This window comes from Momordica charantia, assembly GCF_013281855.1.
Source record: "Momordica charantia cultivar OHB3-1 chromosome 6 unlocalized genomic scaffold, Mcharantia_2.0 BLBB01000006.1, whole genome shotgun sequence".
In the NCBI taxonomy this organism is placed as follows: Eukaryota; Viridiplantae; Streptophyta; class Magnoliopsida; order Cucurbitales; family Cucurbitaceae; genus Momordica; species Momordica charantia.
Window position 1 is genome coordinate 5,204,547 of NW_028275164.1, and position 15,649 is coordinate 5,220,195.

At 36.5% G+C, this 15,649-nt stretch overlaps 3 protein-coding genes across 7 annotated transcripts; 1 reads left to right on the forward strand and 2 right to left on the reverse strand.

Annotated features, from left to right (window-relative positions):
- The first annotated feature begins 644 nt into the window (after positions 1-644).
- Positions 645-6,376, forward strand: LOC111014421 (potassium channel AKT1). Its single transcript, XM_022289138.2, has 11 exons — positions 645-1,108; positions 1,728-2,093; positions 2,175-2,232; positions 2,326-2,643; positions 2,794-3,039; positions 3,167-3,265; positions 3,381-3,413; positions 3,525-3,710; positions 3,963-4,163; positions 4,289-4,364; positions 5,322-6,376. The coding sequence occupies exons 1-11, from the start codon at positions 918-920 to the stop codon at positions 6,176-6,178; spliced, it is 2,631 nt and encodes an 876-aa protein (XP_022144830.1). The 5' UTR covers positions 645-917; the 3' UTR covers positions 6,179-6,376.
- LOC111014422 (RING/FYVE/PHD zinc finger superfamily protein) lies at positions 4,987-9,654 on the reverse strand. 5 transcript variants are annotated; one of them, XM_022289141.2, is made up of 8 exons: positions 9,428-9,654; positions 9,012-9,232; positions 8,574-8,659; positions 8,305-8,451; positions 7,809-7,932; positions 7,095-7,381; positions 6,909-7,016; positions 4,987-6,098 (listed from the first exon to the last, which is right to left on the reverse strand). In XM_022289141.2, the coding sequence occupies exons 2-7, from the start codon at positions 9,190-9,192 to the stop codon at positions 6,924-6,926; spliced, it is 918 nt and encodes a 305-aa protein (XP_022144833.1). In that variant the 5' UTR covers positions 9,193-9,232; positions 9,428-9,654; the 3' UTR covers positions 4,987-6,098; positions 6,909-6,923. The 5 variants fall into 5 exon arrangements, with proteins under 5 accessions (XP_022144833.1, XP_022144834.1, XP_022144831.1 ...); XM_022289142.2 differs by lacking the exon at positions 4,987-6,098 and having other exon boundaries at positions 6,782-7,016; positions 9,012-9,227; XM_022289139.2 differs by lacking the exon at positions 4,987-6,098 and having other exon boundaries at positions 6,782-7,016.
- A 1,368-nt stretch (positions 9,655-11,022) lies between these two features.
- On the reverse strand, positions 11,023-15,491 carry LOC111014533 (26S proteasome regulatory subunit 8 homolog A). Its single transcript, XM_022289313.2, has 9 exons — positions 15,169-15,491; positions 13,983-14,080; positions 13,306-13,530; positions 13,154-13,216; positions 12,893-13,056; positions 12,388-12,544; positions 11,962-12,060; positions 11,557-11,667; positions 11,023-11,452 (listed from the first exon to the last, which is right to left on the reverse strand). The coding sequence occupies exons 1-9, from the start codon at positions 15,365-15,367 to the stop codon at positions 11,312-11,314; spliced, it is 1,257 nt and encodes a 418-aa protein (XP_022145005.1). The 5' UTR covers positions 15,368-15,491; the 3' UTR covers positions 11,023-11,311.
- Positions 15,492-15,649: the final 158 nt, after the last annotated feature.

Here is a 15,649-nt window from a genome sequence, read left to right on the forward strand (position 1 = left end):
TTCCATTATTTTGTATTTCAAATATTTAAATATATTAGGTAGTTATTACTTCAAAGTTGAAAAAGTTAAATTACAAACTTAGTCTATAACTTTTTAGGATTGTGTTTAATAAATCCACAAATAAACCTAAAATATATTTAATAGGTTAACTTTGAGTCTCATTCCAATAAATACCCTAACTTATTTTAAAAAATTTACGGACATATAAACACAAAATTGAAAAACTAAAATTCTATTATACATACAAAATTCAGTTTTGTATCTAACATGTACTCAGACCGATTTGATTTAAAAAAAATCGAAATTTGTGTCGAAACAGATTTGTAAATTTTAAAAATATCAAATAAGTTACGAATCAACCGATACAAAATTGAATGTGTTAGGTATTATTACTTGAAAGGTAAAAAATTTTATTAGATATAGGTAGAATTGTCAAAGCGAGCATAACATATATCTCGAATCAGAGATTAAAAAAAAAGAAAAGTTAAAAAAACAACCAAAATTGAAATTTAAAAGATAAAATAAACACGAGGCAAACGCGTTGTAGTTGTAGGGGTATTTGTGGAAGCGGAAGAATCGGGTGCACAGCCGGAGGATCCAAAAGAAGCTGGTTTGACCGAAGCCCAGAATTTAAGCTAAAATAGTCAAATACACCCAAAAAAAATAAAAAATGGAAAAAATCTGTGCAAAATTGGAAGCAGTAGCCAGAAGAGAACCAAATTCCCAAGAAGAAGCGCTATAAAATAGAGCCAAGGATTCGGTTCTCGACACCAACACAACGGAGAAAACCGAAAATGGCGAACGCCGTAGAGAAGATGACGAACAAAACGTAATTCAATTCAAATTTCGAACCAGCGGGAGCAGAGACACACACACAGAGATTTCTTTCTCTCGTTTTCGTTTTCTTTGTGTGAACAATGGACGGCGTGAGAAGCTCCGGTGGTTTCATGGTTCCTTCTGTGTGTGGTCAGCAAGAGCTGGAGCAGCTGTCCAGAGATGGCAGTCAGTACAGCCTCACCACTGGAATATTGCCCTCCCTCGGCGCTAGGAGTAATCGGAGAGTCAAACTCCGCCGCTTCATCGTTTCGCCCTACGACCGCCGATACAGGTCACTTTTTGTTCTTCATTTGGAATTTCGAATGCCCTTTTTACCGCTTGCTTTTTTGCTTTTTCTTTTTTTCAATTGGGTTTGATCTTGTGAAACTAATACTGTTGCCTTTTCATTTGTTTGCATCAAATAATAATCTGAATCTTTTTGTTTCGTTTGTTTCAGAAGTTAATGGATTCCCCTGCTTGTAATTTTGTAAATAATAATGCACCGACTCTGCGCCTTTTTGTTTGTTTGTTTGTTTTACTTTATTGTTCTTGTTCATGCGCTTCTTCTTATTTTAGGTTATTCTAAAGCGTCAGATGATTCTCATATTGCCTTAAAGCTTTGCTAAAAGGAGAATTTTGTATTTTAGTTTTACGTTTCTGCAAACATGGCTATTCTTTTTTCTTGTTAAACACTTCCAGAAACACTTTCTTACTAAAAGTAACTAGACAGAAACATTTATTTGTTTTTGGCGTGGATTCAAGTGGGCTGGATGTTTTTGCAGAGAAAGAACTCAAGTGATTCTGATTAAGCGAATCTTTATTTTTTTATTTTTTTATTTTTGTTTTGCATAGGATGATGAATACCTTTTTCATTTTTTCTGCCAAAGTGGCTGAGGTTGTGTTATCTACAGGGTTTGGGAGACTTTTCTGGTTGTTTTGGTGGTATATACTGCCTGGGTCTCGCCGTTCGAATTTGGATTCCTCAAGAAACCCGAATCGCCACTCTCTGTTACAGACAATGTGGTTAATGGATTTTTTGCTGTGGATATTGTTCTCACATTCTTTGTAGCTTACCTTGACAAAACCTCCTATTTACTTGTTGATGAGCCAAAGAAGATTGCTATAAAGTATGCACGTTCGTGGCTAATCTTAGATGTCATCTCCACAATTCCTTCTGAACTTGCACATAAGATTTCCCCTCCTCCTCTCCGTTCCTATGGATTATTCAACATGCTTCGTCTATGGCGTCTCAGAAGAGTCAGTGCTCTTTTTTCCAGGTACAAGGACTTTTACCTTGCCTGTGTTTGCTGAATCAAAAATGTGTTCAACCTTAAGTTAGTGTTCTTTCTTCTGAACAGACTTGAAAAGGACAAGAACTATAACTACTTCTGGGTTCGATGTGCAAAACTCGTTTGTGTAAGTTTACATATTCAAATAAGATTGCGTTTTTAATTAGCTTATTTTATTTTTGAGATGTTCTCTTATTTGTGTAATCAATGTCTTTTGTAGGTTACTCTATTTGCTGTTCACTGTGCCGCATGCTTCTATTATCTCCTTGCTGCTCGTTATCGTGATCCAAAAAGGACGTGGATTGGAGCATCCATGGGGAACTTTCTTGAGCAAAGTCTGTGGATTAGATATGTCACCTCCATTTATTGGTCAATCACTACCCTAACCACTGTCGGCTATGGTGACCTGCATCCTGTGAATACGAGGGAAATGATTTTTGACATCTTCTACATGCTTTTCAATCTTGGTTTGACAGCATACTTGATTGGAAATATGACCAACTTAGTTGTCCATGGGACCAGTAGAACTAGAAAATTTGTAAGTAAATAATTCTTGCACAGTGCACAAATGATACTTAATAATTCAAAGATCTAGATTATTTGTTAGTTTTGCTTAATCTCTTACTAATTTAGAGTATCACATACTGATCTTCTCTCTTTTCAATTCTATGGTACTTTTATTCCTCAGAGAGATACCATACAAGCGGCCTCTAGTTTCGCCAATAGGAATCAACTTCCTCTTCGTTTGCAAGACCAAATGCTGGCACATTTGTGTCTAAAGTTCAGAACAGATTCTGAGGGATTGCAGCAGCAAGAAACTCTTGATTCCTTGCCTAAAGCCATCCGATCAAGCATTTCACATTATCTTTTCTACTCTCTAGTAGACAAGGTCTATTTGTTTCGTGGTGTTTCAAATGACCTACTTTTTCAACTGGTTAGTAACATAAGTTCTCAAGTTTTAAACCTAGATGACGGTTCCTTCTGTTATAAGCTTTTTATTTTTGCTTTCGTGTCTAGTATGTGCTTACTTTGATACTGATTGATTTGCCAAAATGTTAAAGGTTTCAGAAATGAAGGCCGAGTATTTTCCTCCAAAAGAAGATGTGATTTTACAAAATGAAGCCCCAACAGACTTCTACATTCTTGTCACGGGTGCTGTGGTAATGATTAATTTATTTGATTTTGGAATGCTTTAAGTTACTGACTGAAGTATTCACGAAATAACCAACAAGCTCGGTTCATCTCGAGTCTCTAATGTTTAAAATTTTTTCACAGGATTTGCTGGTTCTGAAAAATGGAGTTGAACAGGCAAGTCTGCATATAGAAGCTCTTGGAAATTGAAAATTTTGGGTTTCTGGTTATTTACATTGCAATTCAAGGCAATATAGTTGCTGACTAAACTATTTCCGATATTTGCAGCATGTAGGAGAGGCTAAAACTGGCGATCTTTGTGGTGAGATTGGGGTATTATGTTACAGACCACAACTATTTACTGTGCGTACTAAGCGATTGAGTCAGTTGCTGCGTCTGAATCGTACTGCATTCCTTAGTCTCGTTCAATCTAATGTTGGCGATGGGACTATTATCATGAACAACCTTCTTCAGGTCTGCTTCCTTTTACACTTATGTTATCTGGGTTCTAGAGTTCCTTACAGATGATGTCTTTAGACTTGATTACTAATATGTATATTTTCATCGGTAACATTTCCTCAAACAATTTAAAACAAAAACCGAACTGCAATGGTCTCAGTAAAAGATAAAAAAAGATGGTACTATTTGTCCATATTTGAGTATTTTACAAGGTGATGTTTAACATATAACTTAGCTTCAATGACATCTTATTTTCTTGGTTGGCAGCATTTGAAAGACCTCAAAGACAAAGACCCCATCATGGAAGGAGTTTTGTTGGAGACAGAGAACATGCTAGCTAGAGGCAGAATGGACCTACCACTCAGTCTTTGTTTTGCAGCACTTAGAGGAGATGACTTGCTTTTACACCAGCTCTTGAAACGAGGTCTTGATCCAAATGAATCCGACAACAATGGGAGGACTTCACTTGTAAGCTGAATTCTCTGTTACTCATTACTTCCTATCAACGAATCACTGTCCAAAAGATTCTGTTTTCTGCATTTTTTGTTGACTTTTTTCATGCTGTCTTGTTTTCCCCGTTCATGTAATACCAGCATATAGCAGCCTCAAAAGGAAACGAGAACTGTGTGCTTCTACTACTCGATTACGGAGCAGATCCCAATAGTAGAGGTACTTTTCAACCACGTTTACTGCATTCATCCGTTTACTTTTCTCGTCTTTAGAATTTTACCTTGTTTTTACTGATATTAGCCTCGTGGTTCTCCACAAGCAGCTGAGAATCAATTAATGAATTATAGGACTACTCTAGGGATAATTTTTCTTTATAACTATTTGCCTGCTATATATTTCATGCTTGTTAATCAATGTAGCAAGTCAAAATACATAATTTGGCACCGCGTTGACTTCCCTCATACATGCACAAGTATTTGCTGACACACACATTATGGGCATTTATTTTCCCCTCGCTAACTTATTTCAAGTCAACTATCTTCTGTAACTTGTTTACTATTTTTTAAAATGTGATTTAACAGTGATTGCACATTCAAATATTCAATGTACACTATTTCCCAAGGAATTCTGTGGTCTATCTATAATAGGACCAAGTTGACCTTCTAATGCTCTTATCTAAAACAGTCTTTTTTCTTAATAGTAATCTGCTTTAGACACATTTGGAACACATAAAAAATCTAGTCCAACTGTCTCATTTTCCAGTATAGGTGTTCCCAATAATAGTGTCCTTGCTGGCACCCAATTTGTTAACATAGCTTGATAAACAGATCATATAAAATCATTGCAAACAAAATAACCTATCATGTGGTTCATGTCTGTTGACTTTAGTATTCCCAAATCAAGATATGAGATGAATTATTTTGTTTTAATTTGTACATCTCCTGGGGATCTCTCTCTCTCTCTAGGATTGATTCTATTTTTAAGAATGTATGTATTACAATAATAATTTTAAGAATGTAGACAGAAACTGACAACCATGTGGAATCATTGAAAGAATCGTTTTTCAGACTGAATTTAGAGGATGGAATTTGAGACGGGGGTCTATCTTTAGAGAATGCAATTGTATTATGAACCCATGGAAAGATGATTTGTTTCCCATGCTTTCTCTTTCTACAGATTCGGACGGGAATGTGCCATTATGGGAGGCGATACTAGGTGGCCATGAGCCGGTGGCTCAGCTACTTATAGACAATGGCGCTAATCTGCGGTCGGGTGAGGTGGGTCAATTTGCGTGTACTGCTGCAGAGCAAAACAACCTCCAGTTGCTCAAAGATATTCTCCGATACGGAGGCGACATTACAAGTGCCAAGAACAATGGAACGACAGCTTTACACGTTTCAGTTTGTGAAGACAACGTTGAGATTGCCAAGTTCCTCCTTGAACAAGGAGCTGATATTGACAAACCAGACGTCCATGGATGGACTCCAAGAGATCTAGCAGACCAACAGGGACATGAAGAAATCAAAAACCTGTTCCAGACAACAAAAGAGTCAAGAACTCATTTAGTGGTCGCCATTCCCGAGAAGCAGGGTGGGAGTCGCTTCCTCGGAAGGTTTAAAAGCGAGCCCATGATCCGCCCTGTACCCCAGGAAGGCAACGATGGTGCATGGCCCGGTCAATCTCGTCCACGGCGTAGGACTAACAACTTCAATAACTCATTGTTTGGTATCATGTCAGCAGCACACTCAGGCGAGAGAGACATCCTTTTCTCTGATAACCAAACCAGAGGAGAAATGTCTGGAACCAATCCTGCTAGGGTTATAATCAGCTGTCCAGAGATCGGTGAAGTCGCTGGGAAGTTGGTGCGTCTTCCAGGAAGCTACGACGAGCTTCTTGAGATGGGTGCCAAGAAATATGGGATTATGGTTTCAAAGGTTTTGAACAAAGATGGAGCTGCAATTGAAGATATAGAGGTCATTAGGGATGGTGATCATATTGTTTTTGTCAGCGATGAAAGAACCACACAGCCATAAAATGCCTCCAAAATGGAGGTTTAAGGCAGCACACATTTCTTCGTTTTTGTTTCCTTTTGTGTTCTTGCATGTTTTCTGTTTCGTTTCGAATCAGTAGAAGTAGAACCAATTGTAAACGAAAGAGAAGCATTACCAGATACATAAAGGAGATTTGTGAAGTGCAAATCATGTATATAAAATGCAGCAATTTTTTTGCAATTTGGAAACAGTAATCCATGGTGGTAGAAGCGATTTGAAAGGGACAGCCTTGGTTTCACACAATTTTATTTAAAACCCCACCATTTTTTCAAGTAAATCCAGAATCAAAGACGGATTAGAGGTAATTTTCTTGAAGATGTATTTAAGATTATTTTTTGAACAATGACTTGAAAGGAATAAAAATTCAAAAAAGGAGATAAATAGCATATTGCTCCCCAACTAAAGAGTGTTACAAAAATAATCTGCTAATAAGTCACTGAACAAACTCTTCTTTAACATCTTTCTATCTATGTGATTAATGTCCCATTTGGTATCAACTTTAGATTTGACGAAAGCATCTCTTTTTTCCAATGGTTAACCAATGCTTATAAACCCATTTAGAATGCGAGAAGGGGCAGCAACAAATTAGTTAAAATCTATTTTCCACATTGCTCATTTATAATTATAACAAAGTTTTCAAGGAAATGCATATATCGTATCTTACAGAAGTTGAAAAGAACATAAGAAACGATAAATGACAGAAATTGAACACCTCATCTGCCATTCGTTACAGAAGTTGTAGCATTTTCAAGTGTTGTTCATGTTCTGGATCCAATTTTGGAGGGGTATAACAACCGTGAAGATCCTCCACCACGTACTCCTACAGGAAAGTGGCACAGGTATTATATCCAATCCACAAACATAAATCACTAACAGCCAACAGCGTTTAGAAACTCACTTTAGTCAGCTCCCTTTTGGTGAGAATGTGGTAATGCCTCTGCCAGATCCTTTGAATAGCCATAGTGGCAGCAAGGAAACCGTAAGCTATCCCAAGGATGACAAAGATAACAACAAAAACGATAACAAGTGCGAAGCACGCCTCCATAGATGCAGGGAAACAATCCAAGATACCCCAACCATAGCAACAGTTGTGACACCCAGCAACTCGAGGATCGTTACTATTTAGGGAGGAACAATGCAGGATGAGCCCGAAAAATCCAAGCAGAACAAAGAAGGCCAGAACCCCTGGTTATGAGAAAAACAAGCATATAGAAAGAGATAAATAATAACCAAAACCAGGAAATACAAGTCATTGATAACGCATTATTAATCTGATAGCCCTTCCGACTATGGAATTTAGAATAACAATAATGTTCAGAAAGAAACTGTAAGACAATGAAATTTATACATATAAGACATCAGTTTAAAATTTGAAATGGAAGCTGACTTTGATGAGGAGTCAATTTAAATGAGAGATTTTGAATAATTTTCAGGAGAAAGAGTGTTATTGACAACATGTCAACGATCTACAGTAAAATGAATATTAGTGAAATGAGAGATTTTGCATCCCTGCCAATTTATCTGAAGCATGAATGAACAGTGCAGAGTTAAAGTTCGTGTCAGAACCAGTTTCTATAGAAAAAGCTCATTAGTTTAAATAAAAAAAGTTTACCGATACAATAATAAAATGGAATAGGATGTTTCGACAGAATGCGATCCCATCCATCACTGAAAGAATTTCTGAATGTCCCGTCTTTGTCCATAATGTATGCATAACCACTCATTGCAGCTATTAACTGTAAAAAGGATAAATCCTCAATTATCAAAGAGAAGACAAGATTGTCCAAGAACTTTATGTTCTAACATTTATTCTAAATAAATTAATACAAATCCTCAGGGTGGGAGTGCCTGGAGAAAAAATACATAATTTTGAAAATAACAAAATCAAGTTCTTCTATGCTTGAAATCTAAAAGTTGAATAACTAAATAGCAATTTGATAAAAATTATAGATGTGTCACTTGGAGTTTGGCAAAAAGAATAGTAATTATATTTCTTGATAAAAAAACACAAGCCTTGGGACATTTATGACGAAAAAAAAGGTTAGATGAATTTCTTAGAAGCATCTTCCATAATAATGATCTGAAATCTGAAGTTTAAGTCAACTCACAGTTTGTACAGCTAGAAATACAAGGAGAACATCTCTTGCCACAAAAAGCCTGAATTTAACTTTACGCCAAGAGTTGTCCTCAAACAAGGAAACTTTCAGGTGAAATTGGGCTTTGCATGTTGTGCAATGTGAGAAAGCAAACCCTTCCTGCAGAAATACGGGAACTCTTTCAGATTGATTAAAATGAAAGAAAATAGAATAGAAAACAATCAAATCCTCCATAATCGTAAGCAGGAACAGCGTAGAAGAACTAAAATAAAGAAATTTGCCTTAACGGAGCGCCAATGATCAAGACAAGATCGATGGACAAACTGCTGTGTGCCTTTGCACATGCATGGAGAAATCAGTTCATCTTCTGTAAAATGGAAAATTGCATTTGAGCCAAGTGGAAGAAGGTATTACCCGAGCTATGAAAACATAACTTATAGATTATACACATTAAATACCAAAAGTCACTTTGCAGCAGAAAAACAAGGTTGGGCAAAGATAAAAATTGAAATGCTATCTTCAATTCTTGTTACAAAGAGGGAGTTAAGCCACAGTCCAGTGGACCAATAAACAATGGTATTGGCCCCAAAATAGAATGAACTAAAATTCCACAGAGTTATTCCAACGTCTAAATTGCTCCTACTCAGAAATTTAACCGAGCAAAAACTTACGAGAAAGAAAAATAAATGTCTAACAACGCAGCAAACGACGAAATTCACCTGGTTCTGCATCGCTCTCTAGGCAAATACGACAACACGGAATGGAACCAGCTTCAGTATCCTCATTCTTGATTTCATCGGAGGTTCCATGGGATGATGAATCGGCCTGATTCTCGAGCAGAGGATCAGAGTCACTAGGGTTTTGGCCAATTGACGAATCCAATTGTACTTCCCCTTTCATTGATTATCTCCTTATCCGAAAGACCGAAGCTTTCACTGCCCTAGAAGAAACCCAATCACAAATTCACAGAGATCGAAAACCCATACGGCGAATAAGAAGTAAATATCTCGAAGTCAATCATACCACAAACAATTGCTTGGGGGTTTCAGAGCACCCAAATTAACACGGAAAAATTGGCCCAAGTGATTCGAAGGAACAAGGCACAATTAAATGCAACTAAGATGATGGAAAGTACCTGAAATCGAGGAAAGATTCAGATTAGACTCTCTGCAGATGTGTATGATATTAATATGAACTGTAATAATCCTGAAGGAGGGCCTAAGCAGATGCGATGTTTCCTTTAACGATTCCCGGCGCCGCTGATTGTGATTCATGATAGCAGATAATGTTCATTCATCGTCTCAGGGCCTCGCCTCATCCGTAAATTCGCTGGGCTCCTCTGCTTTGGGCTCAACCAAAATTTTCAATAAACAGAGTTAGCCACTAATTCTACACCATTGTTTTTTAGTACAAATTTTACACCATGGGATGTCGAGTGAAAATTTATAAAAGTATTTTCCTGAAGATGGTGAAACATTAAACATTCGATCAGAAAGAAAAATGTAAAAAACAGAGACTTTTTTGTTTAATCTCAAAATTAATGAGTTGTCAAATTTTCAACGGTGGTGAAGCTAAGATTTCGTCATTGGAGCTAAGTATCAATTTTTCAATGGTAGTGAAGACAATATTTCGTCCTCACACCATTAAGGAGTAAGTATTTTTCCTTTTTAAATATACCTCTACTGTCTAAGACCCGCTCACATTTTTTTTAGTACAGCATGTAGGAGTGAGGGATCGAGCTCACAATTTTTTGATTGAAGATATATGTCAATTATTGCTGAGCTATGCTCGTTTTGGCACCAATCACGTTATAGTGACCTCGTCCAATAATTTTTTCTTTCATTTTTACATTTGTTACTTTTACGTCTTTGAGTCTTGGGAGGTTTCTCTTCTATATCATTATTATATGATAAAAACATTAGCTCTTTAAAATTATTGTCAAAATATGAATTGCTAATATTTTGCCAGTCAATTAATTTACTTGTTCACTTTCTTTTTTTTTTTTTTGATAAAAAGAAAAAAGAACTTACATTTTAAACATGAAATAGTGAATTTACAACTCAGTCAAAATTATACCCATCTAAGGTGAATTGCACACCCACTGTCCCTCTCCAATTAACTTACTTCCTGATTGATTTAGGTCAAATATTGATGTCAAAATATTTTTACCCTAAATATATGTTTTAGTATGAAATGTTGGAGTAACCTTTTTTTTTCAACTTAGTTCATATTATTTAAAAATTTCAATTTGACCTATGTTTTAAGTTCAGATAGTTTTCATCGATGAATATTAAAATTGACGGGTGATAAGTTTATACAGCAAAGGGCAAGTAATGGCACTTTAGAAAAGGCGAGGTATACCTTGAAACACAAAGCTGACACTTTGGAACTACCTAAATTTAAAGAGGAATTAAGTTATCTAAAGAAGGAAAAGTTAATTTTTTTAATTTCTGAAATATTTAGGGGAAGAATTAAAAACCTTCATCAAACTTTTAACTTTTTCTTTAAATTTATAATATTTCACCAAATACCATACCAGCATGGTGAAAAAGATACAATTGAAAAAAAGTTAAAACATAAAGGACTAAATTGAAACTCTTTGAACAACAAAGACTAACCGTTCTCGTTTTTCAGTATCCGACTCAGATAGACAACATAGACAACATGAATTAATGGAAATCTCTCTCTCCACGCCAAATGACAGAAAATACCAGAATGAAATCAAGTAAATGAAGAACAAACTTCCAAATTATAAGCCAATTGATAATTCCTCACCACCTACAGCCAACTTGTCATCACATTCAGAGATGGCAAAAGAAATGTTGCAGGGGAAGATTTTTTTAAGTTACAAGATCCATAGACGGATAAAGAGTCGACGACTAAGAAAACATCATTTAAGGCAGATAACCAAGTTCATCAACATTCTCCAAGCAGCCCAGGTGAGGTGAAGAATTCAGAAAAATAAAAGGGTAAGCAATATTTGAAACTTGCCACGCATGTGCCGACTTGTGCGGCGATTCTACTTCCACAGCTTTCGCAACGACATGTTCTTCTCGGATTCCTTCTTCATTACCTTGGCAACCGCCATCTCGAAATCTTCCTGAGTCACATGAACCCTTCTTTCCCTCAAGGCAAACATCCCTGCTTCTGTGCACACGGCCTGCAGAATGAAAACACAAAATAGTCATCATAAAAATTCAAAAGATATGTACAGAAGATCAACACTGACACACCATATTATATCATCACATACAACAGATATACCTTGAGCTCTGCACCAGATGCACCATTCATCTTCTCTGCGATTTTCTTCAAATCAATCCCGCGCATCAAATTCATTTTCCGCGAATGAATTTTCAAGATATCAAACCGGGACTGCATTCATATTTAACTGAATGTCACTATATATCAATATAGTATGAGTTACCCCATTTCTAACTGATAATCAATGGCAAGCCTCAAGGCATCTGAAAGTAATCTCAAATTATTACAGTACGAATAAACCGAAAAGACAAAATGGCCATTCTTACTATCACAAACAAATTTGTAATTCCTTCAAGGACAAGAGTGCTTCAGAAAAAGTCACAAAGTTGAATAAAGAAAAGTTCATTGTACTCCTATAAGACACTTTAGATAACAAGTATATATTCTGAAAGAAATGGTACTTACATCCTCGTTAGGATTTGGGAATTCAATCTTCCTGTCAATTCGTCCTGGCCTTAGGAGGGCTTGATCCAGAATATCAATCCTATTTGTGGCCATCAAGACCTGTAAAAAGTACAGGCAGTAAGAACCAACCTTAAGATAATCTTACTCCCGAATGGTCTTGATCAATACTAAGATATCTAAAAGTCATTAAGTTTCCACGAACTGCATGGACTTCAGTACAAACAGGACAAAATATTTCAATGTTTTAGAAGGCTTTCAAGTCAGTGATAAACCTCACCCCTTCAAGTGAATAAGCCTCAAGGCTACCTCCTTTGACATTTAAAATCATTTTCAACAAAAACTAGAGTATGGTTTATTCAATGTTGGTCATAAGATATTCTAAATGGCATATTTAACATCCTTCACATATGGAGTTATGTATTGTACCTTGATCTTATTTGATGCTTCAAATCCATCAAGCTGGTTAAGAAGTTCCAACATAGTCCGCTGCACCTCACTGTCACCATTACCACTCCCAGATTCCATTCGAGCAGACCCAATGCTATCAATTTCATCCATGAAAATGATTGAAGGAGCATGCTCCCTGCAAGGAAAGCCAAGAAATGATTGCGGTGAGAACAATAAAAATACTAAAGATATAATCTTGTCCTTGTTTGGTTTCTGCCACCATATTTTCTGGGCTGTTTGGTAGAACTTGGAAGGTTTTCATGGGTGGAAACCAAAATCCTAGACAATTACTACCCATTTCCCAATAAAACTTTTGCACCTGAAGGCGTGTTTCTGATTTAGATTCTAGTAAGTAACAAGCAGCGAGAAAAAAAGTCCCCATACATACATAGAAGAGATAGAAGCAAGGAGGTTAGGGTCTCGGTCAACAACACTCACAGGAAGAATCAATAACGAAAACACTGAAGAAAATATCAAAACAAACCTGGCCATAACAAAAAGCTCTCTGACCATTCTAGAGCCTTCTCCAATATATTTCTGGACCAATTCAGACCCAGAAACCCTGATGAAAGTACAATCGGTATGGTGAGCCACTGCCCTAGCCAACAGTGTCTTCCCTGTACCAGGTGGTCCATAAAGCAAGACCCCCTATTTGAAGTGCATGGTGAGAGATAAATATTTGATAGGAGCAACATATGCCAAAAGAAACTAGTTAAGCAATAAACATCGTTGCATGTTATAATACCTTTGGTTGGGCTATTCCAAGGCTCTCAAATAGTTCAGGATGCTTAATGGGGAGTTCAATAACCTGCAGATTGATATTATATTTCAGAACTTACAGATTATTGACCGAAGAATGGTGAACATAAATAAGAAAACTATTTACAACATACAAACCTCTTTTATTTCTTTTATTTGTTGGTCAAGACCACCAATCATATCATAAGTAGAATCAGGAACCTTTTCAACTTTCATAAGATTAACAAGGGGATCTACTTTGCTTGGCAAGATTAAATGAAGAACATAGCTGTCATTACGGAGAGCAACTCTAGTTGAAGGTGTGATTTTTGTGATATCGATACTTTTGTCAATATCAACAACATATTTCCCTTCTGGATGAACCTGCGCTGGTGAATAAAGATAAGTTGAGGGGAAAAAATCCCAATATGCTAGTTGAAATTGAATGTTTTGGAATCGACCTTCTAAGATTGTATTGCCATAGATATAAGTTTTGAATTGTTCAACATAATAGGATGCCAATGCTAATTCTTTGAAGCATCAAATAGCCAGGTTCTGTTTCCCAGCAAGTACCAGTAGTCAAGTCTCAGCACTTCAATGATGGATTGATGATATGCACTTTAATGATGGATTCGATGATATGCATTTTAAGCTCATCTTCACCATTTAATTCCAGAATATTGAACTTTACACAGAATGAGTTTTCAAACAGGAGTTCTTATGTATTAAAAACATGTATCTGAGTGCAGGAGGGAGTGATGGAGGTAAAGAGACCAGTAATGCATCTGAACAAAGAAACAAGAAAAGGCCTCTTCCAACAATAAAGAGCCACTCACCTTGACTAAAACCTTGTTCTTTCCCATGACCTTAACAACTTCACCAACATAGGATCCTGGCTCTTGAAGCAGCTGAAGCTCTTCCCGGAGCATGCGCACTGTAAATAATAATACTAGTTATAAATGCAGTAGCCTAAAATAAATTCTAAATTCAAACAGACAAATGTTGGGTTGGGACTCCCAGGCAATAGAAGTATATTTTAAACTAAGCAGATTAAAAATGAATGGGGAAAAACACTAGTATTAATACCTTGTTTTATTATATGAGTTCAAAACCACTGTTTCTATGTTATCTTCTTAATAATCCACTTGTTCTGGTTAATCTTATTTTTGAAGTAACAGGGTAAATTCCATGGCGAAACCATAAGTAAACTTCTTAAAAATAACAGAGTTGAGAATCCAGTATCAGAAATTTAATTTTTAAGATTCCCATTAAAAAGTTATGCAATATTCTTGCAAGATCTAAAGCAGAATATAAGTAGAGATATACAGTCAGGCAGTTACTTGAAGAGGATAATAAATAAAAGTTGAATAATAAATTAGTAGTAGGATGTTTTAGATATGAAAAAGTAAGAAGGGTTTTCATCACTCATCAATTACCAGTCTTAATTGCTCTCTGGAAATGAAGTTGGTTGGGATCCTAGAAAATTTTAATTCCAAGAAAACCAGATCAAGACATATGGCTTCTTCACCCAACATATTTCAGCTTCTAAGGCACCACCAAGCGGTAAATGAAAAAGAGTGACAAAAACTCAATTTCAAGATCACTTCGTTCGTTTAAGGAGGGATGTGGGAAGGGCAACTAAAAATAATAATAATAAAAGAGAACTAGTTAATTGTTCATGTATCTTCTTTCGAAGTATTCAAGTTTTTTTTTTTTTTTTAAGGAAAAAAAATCACTTTTCTCAGTAAAATTGCTTGGGGTTCAACTCTTTCAGCTGCATAGTTATATAATCATTCTTCAGAGAAGTAAACCAAAGGTATGACATTTGTGGACTGACTCCTACTCTTGGAACCCCATAATGAGGTAATTGAGAAAAACAAAAACAAGTAATTCAAATTGGCTGCAAATAACTAAGAGCCCTAAAATCCGAACCACGTTCATGTCGACGACAACCTTAATTACCCAAAAACCCACAAAGCTTGGACGCAAACTAAAAACTTAAAATTCAAAATCGATTGTTACCTTTCGAATTCAGCTCATTCCGCTGAGCTTCAAGACGATTCAAATTATGGGTCTTTTGACGGACCTGGAGCTGGAGCTCGTGAATATGCTGCAGATAGTACTGCCTCAGACCCTCACCTTGTTTCGTGGCCTGCTTCGCCGAGCAAGTATCCACCGACGCTAACGTCGCTTGCTGGTTCTCGACCTCCATTGTCGCCATTGGAAACCCCTTTAGAAATTGAAGTTCTCTTTCTTGATGATCGAGATTTGAACAAAGATCAGTAACTCAGAAGAATGCGATTTCGTTCTCGTATCAATGTCCTGAAATGGAGGTCGATTTCCCGGTTTCTTGCGCTTTCGGCAAAGAAAAGAACGACGACACGGGCCTCGGCGTCTTAATGGGCCGGATCCTTTACGTTAAAGCCCATCTCATTGCAGGCCCACCCAAAACTACCGGCCCAGAAGGAGAAAAGTAAACCCCAAACAAAACAAAACAAAAAAT